Genomic DNA, 16,722 nt, shown 5'->3' on the forward strand with positions numbered 1-16,722 from the left:
GCTGTCCTAAATCAAGAAGGTCATGCAGTTACATATGAGAGCCGTTGATTGCATGATGCCGAGCTTCATATGGACATTCATGAGAAAGAGCTCTTGGCTGTAATTCATGCCTTAAAGATATGGAAACATTATCTTCTTGGGGCTGAATTTGTTGTAGACATATCATCAAAGCCTGAGATATTTTCTATCTCAAACAAAGCTCTCGGAGAAGCAGATGAGAATGGCAAACTTTTTTTCCATGTTTCATTTTCAGATTGTACATACTCTGGGAAAGAAAAATGTAGTGGTAGATGCATTATCCAGGAGGCCTTATGTGGCTGCAGTTTCAGTGGCCTCTCATGGGGACTTATCTACCATGCGAGATTTGTATCATTTGGATGTTTATTTTTGCCATATATGGACTGATTTGATGGCTGGTCACTCACATGCCTCTTATGTGATCAAAGAGGGTTATCTTATGAAGGATAACTGTTTATGTGTGGTGAAGGATATGCGTCCAAAGGTTATGGAGGAATTTCACGCTCCACCTTATGCTGGTCATAGAGGTATCATGCCTACTACACGCATGATTGAGAGATATTTCTTTTGGCCAAGCATGCGTAAAGACATTGAGGCATATAGACCATAGTTACCGGGGAACGGCGTTCCGCCTTCCTAGAACGTCGGAACGCCGCTCCGAAGCGCAAGGCGTGCCCGGAACGTGGAAACGGGAGCCGGAACGGCGCACTTGCCGGGGAACGTGGCGGAACGCCGGAACGCTAGGGCGGAACTACACACTCTCCCTACCTCCTCTTGGCCCCTCCTCTAGGCTCTTGGGCCTTGGCAAGTTGGCCCCTTCTTTTGCTCGGGTGGCACTCGAGTCTTGAGCAGGTAAGATTTAAAATTTACGCAATGAACATTGGATTTTGGAGATTCTAGTTTGCTGCGTTTTTTTCCACTTTGTGGACACTTTACTTATGTCTCATGCAAGGGCATTTTGCATGTTTTTTTTTAATTTTCAGCCATTTATCAATTTCAATGGCACCTCCTCGTGGCATAGATGCAGAAAACAGATCCCCTTGGTGGAATGAGGTGGATCTTGTGTCCAGATATGATAGTGCAAGAGGAGGAGGGTCACGCAAGTGGAAGTGCCACTTTTGTGGATCCATTAAGACTGGAGGCACGGATCGTGTGCGAGCCCATTTGTTGGGGGTTAGAGGCAAAGGCATTTCTGTTTGCCCTACAGTGTCAGGAGCAGATATCATACGATTGCAGGCACTTGCAGATAGACTTGATGCAGCAGGGAGTCGGCCCTCTGTTCTTGATCCTCGAGGTACATCATCATCAGCTACACCTGCAGGCGTGGCATCTTCAGCGAGTGTATCTACCCCATTATTTGGGGCTGCTCCACAGCCATCCGCACATGGAACAAATGCTTCCGAGACCCAGGCTTCACGAGGTCCAGTGCAGGCTAGTCTTGTGGCATCATGGCACCCTGGGAGGAGGGCACAAGTAGATGCATCAGTGGCACGGTTTTTTTATGCTGCAGATGTTCCTTTGGTAAAGGCCCGCAACCCATACTTTGCAGATATGGTGAAGGAGATTGCTTCTTTCGGACCTGGCTATGCTCCACCCTCATCCGAGGCATTGCGCACTACACTTCTAGCCACAGAGAGGACGGCCATAGAGGATGCCTCGGGACCCATTCAGGATGTATGGCGTAGATGTGGCGTCACTATCATGGGTGATGGTTGGAGTGACACCAGGAGCCGCTCCATTCAGGGTATCCTTGCGTACTCTAGAGGATGTAGCTTTTTTATTAAAGCTATTGACAATTCAGAGGCGGGCAAAACTGCAGAGAGATTGGCAAATATTTGGAGTGAAGCCATTGATTACGTGGGTCCCAATAATGTCATCCAGTTTGTTTCTGATGGAGAGAACTCAAACAGGGCAGCAGGGAGGATCATTGAGGATAGGTACCCACATATTTGCTTCACTCCTTGCATGTCACATGGGCTCAACAATCTCCTCAAAGATATTGGTAAGATGCAGTGGGTGGAGCCTTCTATTGAAATGGGCAATCACATTGTTTCATTTATCACTCGCCACCACTACATTTTGGCTGTATTTCGACAGAGATGCCCAAAGGATCTCTTAAAGTATTGAGATACACGCTTTGCATATAATTTCCTTATGCTAAAGCGTCTTTTTGAAGTGGAGAATCATTTGAGGCAGCTTGTAGTTTGTGAGGAGTGGGATGCATGGCGAGAGCGTACCTCAGTGGCAGGTATTCGATGCAGGTCCATTGTTCTTGATGACACTTTTTGGGACACTGTTGAGGTATTGTTGCAGGTTGTGCGGCCAATCATTCTTATGTTGAGGCTTCTTGATGGAGATGAGCCTTGCATTGGCAAGGTGTATGAGGGGATGGACAGGATGATTGAGAGAATCCTATCTCTACAGACTTTGGATGGGGGTAGGAGACGGGAGCTATCTCGTCTTGCGAGCGACAGGCAGGTGGACAGAGTATCACTCTGCATTAGAGGCTGCTGCATTTGTGGTGGATCCAGAATTTCAAGGCAAAGGACAAGAGACAGATGCAGAGGTTGTGCAGGGTTGGGAGGATATCTTGAGGAAGCTTGTACCCAGTGCAGATGATAGGAGGAGGGTTCGTGAAGACCTTTCCTTCTATCGACAAAAGAGAGGCCTCTTCGCTTTGCAGGATGCACAGAATGATAGGTTCAAGATATCCAGTGCACGGTGGTGGGAGGATTATGGGGAAGATACACCATTGCTGCAAAGATTGGCCATTCGAGTGCTTAGCCAGGGTGCTAGCTCCTCGCCATGTGAGCGCTTATGGAGCAGTTTTGGGAACATTGCAAGCAAGAAGAGAAACAGGCTTGGTGTCCAGAAGGCAAATGACCTTGTATTTGTTAATGCAAACTTGCGTTTGCTTAACAAGTTCAGGGCTGAGTGTACTCCAGAGCCATTTATTGGATTTTGCCTTGATCTTGATGACAATGATGGTGAGGATCAGCCAGAGGGAGAGGATGATGTGGAGCAGCATGAGGATGAGCAGATTAAGGGACATCCTGGATAGGAGGATGAGATCCCACTTGCTGATGACTAGTCTTTGACTCACCAGTTACCTTGGCCCTTGAGGCTAGTTTTGTACTTGTCATGTGATGTACTTTCTTTTTCAGTTTCTATATATCCACATGCGATGTACTTTCTTTTCAGTTTCTATTTGGAGTCTGGACTCTTCAAATTTTTAATGTTTAAGACTTTAAAGTTTAATCTTGGATATTTTAAATGTTTTGTCATTTTATGTCATATGCTGACATGTCATATGATGTGGCGTTCCGCGACGTTCCCGATCCGCTCCCGTTCCCATTCCCGCTCCTGTTCCAGCATCTGACGTTCCTGGAACGTTCCCGTTCCGTGGTAACTATGATATAGACGTGCATGTCTTACTTGCCAAAAGGTGAAATTTGATAGGCAAAAGCCTCCAGGTTTGCTTTAGCCATTGCCTATTCCCTCGCAGCCATGGGAAAGCATTACTATGGACTTCATTATGGATTTGCCTAGATCCCAGCATGGGAATGATGCTATTTGGACCATTATGGACAGGTTTAGCAAGCAAGCTCACTTCTTGCCCGTCAAGAAAACCATTAAAGTTGATCATATGGTGAAGCTTTTTCTTGCTCACATCTTCAAGCATCATGGTATGCCTAAGTTCATTGTTGGGGATAGAGATCCCAGGACTACGAGTCTCTTCTGGAGGGCTTTATTTGATAACATGGGCACTAAACTTGAGTTTTCATCAGCTTATCACCCCCTAACGGATGGCAAAAGTGAAGTTGCAAATTCAGCCGTGTTGGATTTGTTGAAGTGTTATGTGGCAGATCAAAAGACTGCGTGGGAGAAGTATCTTCCACTTGTAGAGTTTGCCTACAACAACACAGTTCATGCCTCCACGGGGAAGGCCCCGTTCGAGATTATTTATGGCAGAGTGGTCTTGCCATCCATCCTTCGTACAAAGGATGGCATTTTTGCAGCTGATGAGTATGTGCGTGACTTGGATGTAGCCTTTGCTCAAGTGCGGACAGCCATTGCAAGGTCACAAGACAAGCATAAAAGGTCTGCTGATAAGCATAGAAGGGACATGCAAGTCAAGGAAGGTGATTGGGTATTGCTGAAATTTGAGAAATCTAGGCTTCGGAAGAGGCCAGGACGAGAGGGATCATATCTAAAGCTTTCTACTCGATATTATGGACCCTTCAAAGTGATTGACAACATCAAGTGTTCTTCAGGCTTGCTTTACCCAGCCATTGGAAGATTCACAATGCTTTTCATGTGAGTCTTTTGCGGAAGTATGTGGGGCCAGATCCAGAGGAGCCTGTCACAGAAGATCCGCCAGAAGTTGATGAGCTGGAGGAGATCCTTCAGCTAGAGCAGATTGTATTTTACAAGGAGGGGAAGTTACCACATGGGAAGTTTTCTAGGAGATACCTTGTGAAATTTAAAAATTATTTGCCAATTGATGCAAAGTGGGTAGGTGAGGATTATTTTGTTGACTACCCTCAGCTTTTGCAGGCATATCTTGAGGCTTTTCAGTTGAGGACAACTGTTTAGAAGCCCGAGGGGATGTCACCATTTGGTCCATCTCCATTTCTGGAGTCACTTCTATGGGACTGTCACTCCATGGAGTGGCCAGATTTGTGCCATGTTCACACGGGGCCAGGCCAGTGTCCCATGTAGTTTTTTGGTGTCACATGGATGGGAGCCAGATTAGTGCCATCCACGTGTGACCAGTGCTGCGTCACATGGACGGGAACCAGTTTCGTGCCACCCGTGTGACTTGCTCCGTGCTGTATGGACGGGAGCCTGTTGGTGCCACCCGTGTATGGCCAGGATGGCGTCTTACCTATGGGACTGTCACTCCATAGGAAGACCAAGACATATCTTTATATTTCTGTCGGGCCAGTTTTGTGCCCGATAAGAACCTCTTGTACAAGTTTCATGAAAGGGAGATTTCGTCCATTATATGTGTGCATGCATTTATGCATGCATAAATTTGTATTTGCATGACTTATTTGTGTGTGTCTGTCTGTTATGCCGTGCTAGTACATTGGACGGGGACGCCCCCAGTGTACCGTGGAGTGCTGTTTGCTGACTTGGTGGTGTGGCATGTGAACAGGTGGTAAGTATTTTCATTTTGGCCTTTTTAAAAGGTAAAATCCATAAACTAGAGTAAACCTTAATATTTATAAGGTATTGTGTTCAAACTTCACACCCATTTTAAATAGGGGTTGGACATTTGCTTTTGAGGGTGCCCAAAGTGTTAATTTGATTTAAGGTTTTATAATCTTAAAAAATAAAGGCTTTTGCATGGAACTTTTTTGGAAATTATCCACGTGTGGGGTTGATGGCTTTTCCTTCCTCCTTCACGCTTGGTATTGCCCTGCTGTACCGCCTCCTTGTACGAGCTCTACCCGCCCACCTGAATGTGTTGTACATGCTGGCTTCCTACGTGTACCTGCAAAACAGTGTTGCTACCTTCTTGTGCCGGATGTGCTGGCTGTCCACGTGCACCTGCAAACTGTGCTGGCTGCCACATTTGTACCGGCTGGTTGTCCTGTTCACATCAGCTGATTGCACCCATTTGGAGTACAACAAAAAGGAAAATGGTCTTCTTTGCTGAGATTTGAATTAAAACTTATGTCAGGTATTTGTTTTAATATTTTATTTCAGATTCAGATAACAATTAAAGTTAAATGTTGTTATTTCAAGCTTTGTGTAAGCAAGTTTCTTCTCCAGCTGCATACACCTTAGAAGGTCATTGGGTAGTGGTTTTTCCCATGAACCGCGCCCTCACCTATAGAGGAGCCAGTGAAGGTCATGTGGGTATGAGAAAAACTAGGTACAAAGCTTATCTGGGAGAACTGGGATACGTTTCCTCTGCGGTGTATCACTGTTGTCTGCGTTAGTACGGGCGTGCTTGTTTGTGCACGGTCCCGGAAGACCAGTGAAAGGCAAGTGTGCACCCAGTGAAGGTGGGAATGAGCCTGTGATTTGAGGCTACTCCGACCAATACCTCTTCATCGATTTGAACCAGTTATATTTGGTCGTTAGCTTGGGGGCATTCGACTGTGTGCAGGACCTCACCTTTCTCTGGCCAACAGGCGGCTGCGCATAGACACGCCACACTTTGGCCAGCAGGCGACTGTGCCCAGACGCCCTCCTCTCCACTTTGCTGGCGCGGCTGCGCACAAACTTCGCACCTCTCCACTTTGCTGGCGGCTGCGCACAAACTTCGCACCTCTCCACTTTGCAGGCGGCTGTGCCCAGACACAGGCGGCTGCGCTGGACACCTCTCCACTTGCTGACGGCTGCGCTCAGACGCTCTCCTCTCCACCTAACAGGCGGCTGCGCACATAACTCTTCTCTCTTGCCAGCAGGCGGCTGCGTCCTGGTGTCCTTCTCTAGCCTTTATGCAGCTGCACTTAGGCATCTCTGGTATTTGTCTTCCACTAGCAAGCTACAGGTAAGTGGATTGAGATTTAAGTAAAGGACTTTGATGTAAATCTGATAAGGGATACTCTCTGCTACTAACACCCGTTCGGTGCCGGGTAGTCCAAGCTTCTGGAGAACCACGGTCCATGGGTGCCGAGATCGGGAGAGCCAGGCGTTAGTACGGGAGTGCTTGTTTGTGCGTGGTTCTGGAACACCAGTGGGGCGCTCTCTGTGGATTCCAGTGAAGGCACAGGACCGTAGAGACTAGACTTCTCAAGTGGATCGCTCTCCTTCGAACGTCTACTTCGAGTCTCTTGTTTGGTAACTGTATTCATCCCAGTTGTACATGGACATCATCTGGTTCATTGAACCCATGGAGCATTGTGTTTTTTTAAATACTCCCAATAATATATCATATATTGAGGGGGGGGTCGGCCTGTTCCAGCCCCAGTGCTGGTGTCCATTGATCAACATTTCATTTCATTTCAGTTGTTATTGAGTTGTTCATTTATATTGTGAAATTTAAGTTGTGCTATTATGCATGTGGGTGTCCAACGGAGTCTATTCCCACTTGACGGGATCGATTTCATTGGTATCAGAGCACGGTTATTTTCCTCTTCTTAGTGGGGAAACGAACCTGTGTATTGGACACCCCGCTTCTAGCACACTTAACACAATGGACAGCCAAGGCAACCCTTTGGAAGTGCCTAATTCGAGGGGCCCATAAAGTGCCTCGCGTGGTTCCGATGCTTTACAGGGAAGGTACAAGCCCCTTGAGAGGGTGAATGATGGTGATTCGAGGGGACAACTGTCTGGAGGAAAGGCAGTTATGCAAGAAGAAGAGCCTGATGCAATGAGGGCTGAATTGGAGCATATGAGAAAGCTTTTGCAGGCACAAGAGCAAGAGTTGAAATTTTTGCATGAAGATCCCCATTTGCAAAGTGCCATTGAAGCAAGGAAAGCCAATGCAATGGTGGACATGACTTTTGAGTCCATGGCACGAGAAGTGGGCAAGAAGCCAAGGGAGTTGGCACTTTCCTAACTTCTCCGCAAAGGTGACATCAAAGAGGGGGAAGATGGAGAGCTGAAATTCAGAAATCCACCTCGCTTGAAGCATGGAGATCTCGCATCTCAAAGGTTGAGGTCTTTTATGCAAAGGGAAGAGGTGATAGTCACCTCTCGTCATGCATCTTCTCCACAAGGCACAAAGGCTGACAGGTATATGTATGCTAGTGCTCATGGAGGGCATGATGGTCACATTATCTGATTTTCAGGTTCGTGGAGCACATGCCACCGTGCTTCATGAAACTTCAATGATGGCCCATGGAGCCCATGCAGATAGGGTTGCCCCGTTGGAAAAGGGGAAAAGAAAAAGAGAGGACCATGAGCCTCATGCCAGAAAGCTCAAGGAATTTAAAGTAGGTGACAAGTCCGTTAAGTTTGATGTTTTTCATGGAGAGTATGATGCTTCCAAAGTGTTAGCATTTGTGGCACAGTTTGACATTGCTTTTAGCGATGAGGACTTCACTGAGAAGTCTAAAGTACGCCATGCTAGCATGTTCTTGAAGGGGACCGCTGCTCATTGGTGGATCACTGAAAAGATAACCAAAGACCCCATTTGCACCTAGAAAGAGTTTAAGGACAGATTTTATGCTCAGTTCTTGCCACCTAATGCGGAGCAAACTCTCACCCAAAAGTGGGATAGACTTGAGCAAAGAGATAATGAAAGTGTGTAATAGTATTTTAATAAGTTTTGGAAAGTGTTGCTTGAGGTAACTCCTTTTATGCAAGTCACTGAGGATGAAAGAGGAAGTTTCACTCCGGATTGCAACCAGCTTAATGTTCGGGCATTGAATTGCACCCGAAACACACTTTGCAACAGCTTATAGCCTTTGCTCTTGCTACAGAGCAATAGGTGCTCAAAATTAAGCAAGATCAAGGCGGTTCAAAAAGCAAAGATAAGGCTGTCCCAAATCTGCAAAAAGGTGGACAGCCACCTAAAAAGAACTTCCGGGAGACCCAGAAGGGAGGTAAAGCTGAAAATACCTCATCTAAAGATCATGGGCCAAAGAAGAACAAATTTGGCTTGACCCTTGAGCAAAGGGAGCAATATGCCAAGGAGGGGAAATGTTTTTCTTGTGGCAGCAAAGAGCACATGTTTCGACAATGCCCTGATAGCAAACCAAAGCATGAGGACAAGCAAACCAAGGCTAATGTGCATGCAGTTCCCGACGTGCAGGGAAACACAAAACATGATGCAAAAGAGCAGATGGTATGCAAAGCATGGGGTCAAATCAAGGATCAGCCCGTTAGATGGGTTCAAAGATAGGCAATAAAGTCTGCACATCATTCAAATACCTTTTGTAAATAGGATAAATGCTCCTTCCATGATGAATGAGTGCATAGATCATCTAAGAAAGCTTTAAGAAACATCCTTAGAAAATCTTTAAAGATCGTGCTCATAAGCCATTGGAATGTGGATGATACTTTTGTCAAGCCAAATGGCATAACTCTATAAGCATAAACTATGTGTTCTGTTTACAAAAGAATTTTTAGCTTGATCCTCCGAAGCAATGCAAATTTGGTTATATCCTAAATACCCATCTAAGAAGCTGTATGCTTTGTTGCCAGATATTTATTCGAGTACATGTTCTAAATACGGAAAGGGGTAATGATCTCATCTTGTTCTTGTGTTGACCTTTTTGAGATCGACACATACTCTCAATTTTTCATTCTTTTTGGCACCACCATAATGGGTGAAACCCAGTCCAAATGTTCAATCTCATAGATGAATCCACATTTGATGAGCTTGTCTATCTCTTTCTTAACAATGTTAGCATACTTTAGATTCATAAGATAAGGCTGCAAGTTTAGTATTTAGTACCATCAGGATTAGGGGATTCCATCCCACTTGTATCTCACATACAGATTAATAAAGCAATGAAAAAGAGTCTTTCTGCGTACTTGGTTTTTGTTTGTGATAGCATTGTACCAAGTCATCAAAATGTGGATGCTATGACTTACGATAGGCTGAATTTTCTTCATGAATTCAACGATTGTTTTGCTGATGCATTGCCAGGTGAATTACCTGCCCAAAGGCTCGAGGATCATCGCATAGATCTTGTGCCAGGCAGTTCTCCACCTAACAAACCGGCATACCGTGAGTGCTCTACAACAAGAAGAGATCATGAAGCGGGTAAATGAGCTTTTAGAGAAAGGTTTGGTTCAGCCAAGCTCCTCACCTTATTGCTCTCCCGTGCTTCTTGTTCAAAAGAAAGACGGGTCATTCCGCATGTGTGTGGACTATAGAGCTTTAAATAAGCTTACCATCAAGAATAGATTCCCAATCCCGCGTATTGATGACATTTTGGATAAGCTTGATGGCTCGGCTTGTTTCAGTCGTCTTGGTTTGAAGAGTGGTTATCACCAAATACGAGTGGTACCACAAGATGTCCACAAAATTGCATTCAGGACAGCTTTTGGATTGTATGAATTTTTGGTGATGCCTTTTGGTCTCACCAATGTCCCGGCCACATTTAATCGTATGATGGATAGGATATTCCGATCCCATCGCAAATTCACAGGTGTATTCTTTGATGACATCTTGGTTTTCTCCAAGTCTCAAACAAAGCTTTCGGAGAAGCAGATGTGAATGGCAAACTTTCTTTCCATGTTTCATTTTTAGATTGTGCATACTCCGGGAAAGAAAAATGTGGTGGCAGATGCATTATCCAAGAGGCCTTATGTGGCTACAGTTTCAATGGCCTCTCATGGGGACTTATCTGCTATGCGAGATTTGTATCATTTGGATGCTGATTTTTGCCATATATGGACTGATTTGATGGCTGGTCATTCACATGCCTCTTATGTAATCAACGAGGGTTATCTTATGAAGGATAACTGCCTATGTGTGGTGAAGGATTTGCGTCCAAAGGTTATGGAGGAACGTCACGCTTGTGCTGGTCATAGAGGTATCATGCCCACTACACGCATGATTGAGAGATATTTCTTTTGGCCAAGCATGCGCAAAGACATTGAGGCATTTGTACGTGCATGTATTACTTGCCAAAAGGTGAAATTTGATAGGCAAAAACCTCCAGGTTTGCTTCAGCCATTGCCTATTTCCTCGCAACCTTGGGAAAGTATTACTATGGATTTTATTATGGACTTGCCTAGATCCTAGCATGGGAATGATGCTATTTGGACCATTGTGGACAGGTTTAGCAAGCAAGCTCATTTCTTGCCCGTCAAGAAAACCATTAAAGTTGATTGTATGGTAAAGCTTTTTCTTGCTAATATTTTCAAACATCATGGTATGCCTAAATCCATTGTTAGGGATAGAGATCCCACGACTACGAGCCTCTTCTGGAGGGCTTTATTTGATAACATGGACACTAAACTTGAGTTTTCATCAGCTTATCATCCCCAAACGGATGGCCAAAGTGAAGCTGCAAATTCAGCCGTGTTGGATTTGTTGAAGTGTTATGTGGCAGATCAAAAGACTACATGGGAGAACTATCTTTCACTGAGTTTGCCTACAACAATACGATCCATGCCTCCATGGAAAAGGCCCCGTTTGAGATTATTTATGGCAGAGTGGTCTTGCCACCCATCCTTCGTATAAAGGATGAGATTTTTGCAGCTGATGAGTATGTTCGTGACTTGGATGTAGCCTTTGCTCAGGTACGGACAGTCATTGCAAGGTCACAAGATAAGCATAAAATGGCTGTTGACAAACATAGAAGGGACATGGAAGTCAAAGAAGGTGATTGGGTTTTGTTGAAATTTGAGAAAGCTAGGCTTCGGAAGAGTCCAAGACGAGAAGGATCATATCCTAAGCTTTCTCCTTGCTATTATGGACCCTTCAATGTGATTCAAAGGATCAATGAAGTGTCATACAGGCTTGCTTTACCTAGTCATTGGAAGATTCACAATGCATTTCATGTGAGTCTTTTGCGGAAGTATGTTGGGCCAGATGTTGAAGAGCCTGTCACAGAAGATCCGCTAGAGATTGATGAGCTTGAGGAGATCCTCCAGCCAGAACAGATTGTCTTTCACAAGGAGAGGAAGCTACCTACAGGAAAGCTTTCCAGGAGATACCTTGTGAAGTTCAAGAATTATTTGCCCATTGATGCAAAGTGGGTAAACGAGGTTTATTTTGTTGATTACCCACAGCTATTGCAGGCATATCTTGAGGCTTTTCAGTTGAGGACAACTCTTTAGGAGCCCGGGGGGATGCCACCAATTGGCCGACCATTCGGTCCATCTCCAGATTTGTGTCTTGTTCACTTGAGGCCAGTATTTTTGCATAACATGGACGGGAGCCAGACTGGTGCCACCCGTGTGTTAGCAAGATGGTGTCGTATGGACGGGAGCCAGACTGGTGCCACCCGTGTATGACTTGGATTGTGTTCTGTCCATGGGATTGTCACGCCATGGAAGGGCGAGTATTTACCGTGTCTTGCCTATGGGACTGTCACTCCATAGGAAGACCGAGATTTATGCTTTCTGTCGTGCCATTATTGTGCCCGACAGGAATGTTTAGTACTTGTTCCATGAACGGGAGATATGTCCATGATACTGTTTGCACATGCATTCATGTTTGCATGCTTGAAACTGTCTTCGCGTGACTTGTTTTTTTGTGTTTGCCTGTTTGACGTGCCACTTACTGAGTGGGGACGCCTGCCAGTGAGTTGTGAAGTTTTTGCTGTCTTCTGACAAGTTTTGTTGCATGTGAACAGGTGGTAAGTGTATTGCACTTGTTCATTTTATAGCATTCTTTTTAACCTTTGTTTTTATAAGGTTGCAGGTTCACAGTGGACACCCTCCCCAAATATTTCTTGGTGTCTTTGATAGGGTGGGCACCCATTTTTGGGCACCCACGTTTGGGTCATGGAGGGTAAAAGGGAACCCCTCGTGTGTGGGGGTGGGTGCATGGCCACCTACCCACCCCCCACCTTGGAACTGGCTGCCTCCATGCAAGCTAGGGGGGGCCGGCCAACTGTTGGACGTGTGCCCTCTCCAACAATTAAATATAGGCGACCACTTCATCAGCTTGGGGGCATTTGACTGTGTGCAGGACCTCACCTTTCTCTGGCCAACAGGCGGCTGCGCCCAGACACAGGCGGCTGTGCACAGACACGCCACACTCTGGCCAGCAGGCGGCTGCGCCCAGGCCCCAGACGCCCTCCACTTTGCTGGCGGCTACGCACAAACTTCGCACCTCTTCACTTTGCTGGCGGCGGCGCACAAACTTCGCACCTCTCCACTTTGTAGGCGGCTGCGCCCAGACACAGGCGGCTGCGCCGGACACCTCTTCACTTGCTGATGGCTGCGCTCAGACGCTCTCCTCATCACCTAACAGGCGGCTGCGCACAGAACTCCTCTCTTGCCAGCAGGCGGCTGCGCCCTGGTGTCCTTCTGTAGCCTTTATGCAGCTGCACTTAGGCGCCTCTGGTATTTGTCTTCCACTAGCAAGCTACATGTAAGTGGATTGAGATTTAAGCAAAGGACTTTGATGTAAATTTGATAAGGGATACTCTCTGTTGCTAACACCCGTTCGGTGCCGTTATTCAAATTCAATGGAAAAGTTTAAATGAGTACAACATGGCCATTCATGGCTTGTATGTCTGCATGTCCAATCTGCCAATCCTTTGGACCTCTTAGCATAGAGGTTACACACAGCTCTGTGTCCCCAAAACACCACACTGTTATCTCCTCTAATCTGCCAAGACAGTGTATCCATGAGGCCTTGAATATGCATCTAAATGGCCCATGCACATAGCCACAAACTCAGCCATGAAAACAGTCCACAAACTCTTCCAAATCCGTCCAAAAACTTGCCTTGTTTCCACCCTCCAAACTGCCAAACCCTTCCTCTCACAAAGGGCCAGAGAAAGGTCTCCGAAACAGTCACCCCACGAGCCAGTGAAAAGAGAGACTTAGTTTGACACTTCCTGCAGTCCCACCTGCTCACAAAGAGAGAGGGAAACTTACAGTCCTTGTGTCGCTTTTCACAAGAGAGGAGGCGTGAGAAAAGCCCTGTTCTGTCCTGCCCTCTTGTCTTGCAGCCACCTGCAGTCCAGCATCTGATTCAACGTGAGAGAGAGAGAGAGAGAAAACTTGTGGGTGAACCTGCTGTCCAGCCCTGCACTCCCTCCTACAGTCCACGCCTCTCTGTCCAGCTCTGCCTGTGTACAGCAGTGCAGCCCGACAGCCAGCCTCTTGCCAAAAGCGCGGGAGAGAGATATTTGGTCTGCACCTGTATGTACAGCAGCGCAGCAGCCAGCCAACCTTCCCTCCCCAAAAAGCAAGCGTGAAAGAGAACGATTCAGTCTGCGCCTGTATTATCTGTAGCGCAGCCCGCCAGCCCTCCTTTCAAAAAGCAAGAGTGATAGAGAGAGAGAAAAGGTGCTGACCACGATGCTAAAAAAAAGGTTTTTATAAAGGTTATAAACCTTTGAACTTTTGTTCCTTTTTGTCCCCTCCACACATGGGGTTGTAAACCTTAGTTCCCTTTTGTCCCCAAGTCTGAACCTTAAACATATATCTTACTCACCAACCACCATGCTCACACTTATGCTGCACAAATTCACAGGGTCATGACAGGGTGTGCTGTTGCTTGAACTTTAGATGCTTTGTTCAATCCCTTAAGCTTGTCTTTGCATGTTTATGCTTCTATGTTTATGCATACTTTATGACTTATCCTTGTGGTTTTGTTAGTGGGTTTCTATTGGGTTCTATTTGGAAGCTTCAAGGGCATGCTTTGTGACAGTAAATATAAAGTCTATTTAAGAGTGAAAATGGCATGATGGGCACGTGATTGTGTGTACAGGAGGCTCGTCGGGCAGCAGCTAAATCGTTTGAGGTACCTCATGTTGATGAGAGAGTGAACAAGGCAGTGGCTGCTGCAAACCGAGCAGCAAACGCTGCAAGGGTTGCCGCTGTGAAAGCTGTGCAAAATAAGATGCCTGATACCTCTCCTCCTCCTTAATATGATGTTTCCATCACAGCATACAAACAGTGTCTTCACACGAATTGGTGGCTGTCAAGCCTTTGGAAGAGTTTTGCCAGCACTAATGAGCATGTCTGCAATGGTGCATACAAACTGCCACTTCAAAGGGCTTCCAGGCTGACTTCAAAAGGCAGTATGTCAAGTAGTGAAAGCTTTTGGCTACTCCAATGAGCCTTTTATGAGTCTGGTGGGCACAAATATAGAGTCAAAAATTTTAGGCTGTTGTGGTGACACCTTGTTTGGGAGCTTGTTATATATTGTGTTGCTTTTTTGTAGATATATATGTACACCAAAACCCCCCTCGGCATCAGAATCAGCTGATTGCTCTTTACATGCAGCTCACATCTGTAATAGAAACAGGACTGTATAGAAAATGGGCATTGTTGTTTTTATTTGGGGGAGGTCGAGGTTGAATTAATGAAGCTTCAAAGGAGGGGAAACCCACTTTGAATTCGGTTTTTGCTCCTGCTTTAAAAGTAGAAATCATTGATTGATTTTCAGCCTTTTCAAAATCATAATGTCAGTTTTATTCCTGCTTCTCCTACCATTTTCTGGATGATTAGTGACATATTATTGGATCAGTTGCAAGTACAGTTCATTCAATTGACATGGTGCATCATTGTTTTGTGGTTTATCGCAACGTCAGCTTGGTCTGAATCAGGTATCTTTAGAACTTTTGGATGGCTCTGTGCATCACTGCGTTGCTGCTGTTTGGTTAGAATCGAGGGTCTATTAGAATAATTGAATGGTTTGTATCCATGTGAAAGGGAGGGGAAGGTTGTTTTCTTGTCATATAGTCAACGAGGACCTTTCAATGGTTTGCTTGATACAATCTAATATGATGGCAACGAGTGCATGTTGAACGTGAGATCTCTCAATCAGGAGCCTCAACACGAGAAAGAGATTGTGAGCGTGTTCTTACATTGTTGTTCCCTATTGAATCTTAAAATGTTCCAATGTGATAAATCTTTCGAAGTTGATGATTAAGAGAAATGTTTCTTTTGGGTATGCCTGCATAGATATGATAAGCATGCGTCACAGCACCTCTGAGTATTTCTGATATGGCTAAACATGGAGCAATCCCAGTTTCATAGATTTCTCATCTGTGCACAAGCAGAAATACTTTTGTTACAGAATTGATTCTTCTACTGCGTTTGCAAAATCGATTTGTGTTAAAACCTTTACATAGGCTTCAAGGCTCTTCGTTTCCTTGAGGTTTCAACCCTTTTATGAAAAAAATATGGATTTTCATTTTTCTTTGCTGGTGATAAGTCAAGCTATACAAGGGGTCTCTATGTTAAGCATTGGGGTGAGAGAGAGAGAGAGAGAGAGAGAGAGAGAGAGAGAGAGAGAAGAAGAAGAAGAAGAAGAAGAGACTGCATTATTGTCTTTTGGGGGCTAAATTGGCCAAGGGGACCTAGAAAACAAGGAAACTTCCTCATGGGAAGGATACTATCATGTGTAAGATGCATTTGTATAAAAAAATTATCTTTTGGGTTACTGACTAGTTTCAAAAAAAAAAAGGTCCCTTTATCTTTTTTAGGGTTGTAAACTAGCTATCTCCATGTGTGTGTGTGTGTGCGTGCGTGCGTAAACGTGCAGGTATGTGCATGTGTGCATGTTTGTGAATCCTTCGTCTAGTCCCTTATCTTATTTAGGGTTGTAACTAGTTATCTCCATGTGTGTGCAAACGTGCAGGTGTGTGTGCATGTGTGCACGTTTGTGAATCCTTCGTCTAAATTAATCTTGCTCCTCTTTACTTGATTGAGTGACCAATTGGTTCTCTCTATCCACTAATGCATGTAGGTAAGCTTGAAGTGAAAGGGATGCTGATATGCATTGTGGCTAGAAAGTGCAAGATTTGCGTGTGTGAAAAATAAGAGAGTAGGAGGAGAATACTACCTTGTGCCAAACTTGCAAGGGCATGGGCACTACACACAATTAGGAGGAGGGTACCAAACTTGCAAGGGCTCAAGCACTACATACAAGGGAGGAGGGCACTGGGTTGAGGCAGTGCACGAAATGAGATAAACCATGTCTGGTGTATGCAAGCAACATTCAAAAGAAGTAGGATCTTTTAAAGCATAAAATCTAAACTTAAATTGTAAAATAATAAAGATGGAGAACAATATCAAATCATTGAAGTGATATAGTAGATGGCTAGAGCTTCTATATCTTCGTGGTCTTGTGAAGATAATTTTGATGAATGGTCT

At 45.2% G+C, this 16,722-nt stretch overlaps 1 protein-coding gene across 2 annotated transcripts in view; it reads left to right on the forward strand.

The window, feature by feature from the left end:
• LOC147625070 (uncharacterized) overlaps positions 1 to 15,012 on the forward strand; it is a 41,530-nt gene extending 26,518 nt beyond the window's left edge. For both annotated transcript variants that reach the window (XM_086818323.1, XM_086818324.1), the window contains one exon: positions 14,330 to 15,012. In XM_086818323.1, the coding sequence (XP_086674449.1) occupies positions 14,330 to 14,488 (159 nt within the window). In that variant the 3' untranslated portion in view covers positions 14,489 to 15,012. The remainder of the gene's footprint in view (positions 1 to 14,329) is intronic.
• Positions 15,013 to 16,722: the final 1,710 nt, after the last annotated feature.

This window comes from Cibotium barometz, chromosome 24, assembly GCF_041138505.1.
Source record: "Cibotium barometz isolate CiBa-2024 chromosome 24, ASM4113850v1, whole genome shotgun sequence".
In the NCBI taxonomy this organism is placed as follows: Eukaryota; Viridiplantae; Streptophyta; class Polypodiopsida; order Cyatheales; family Cibotiaceae; genus Cibotium; species Cibotium barometz.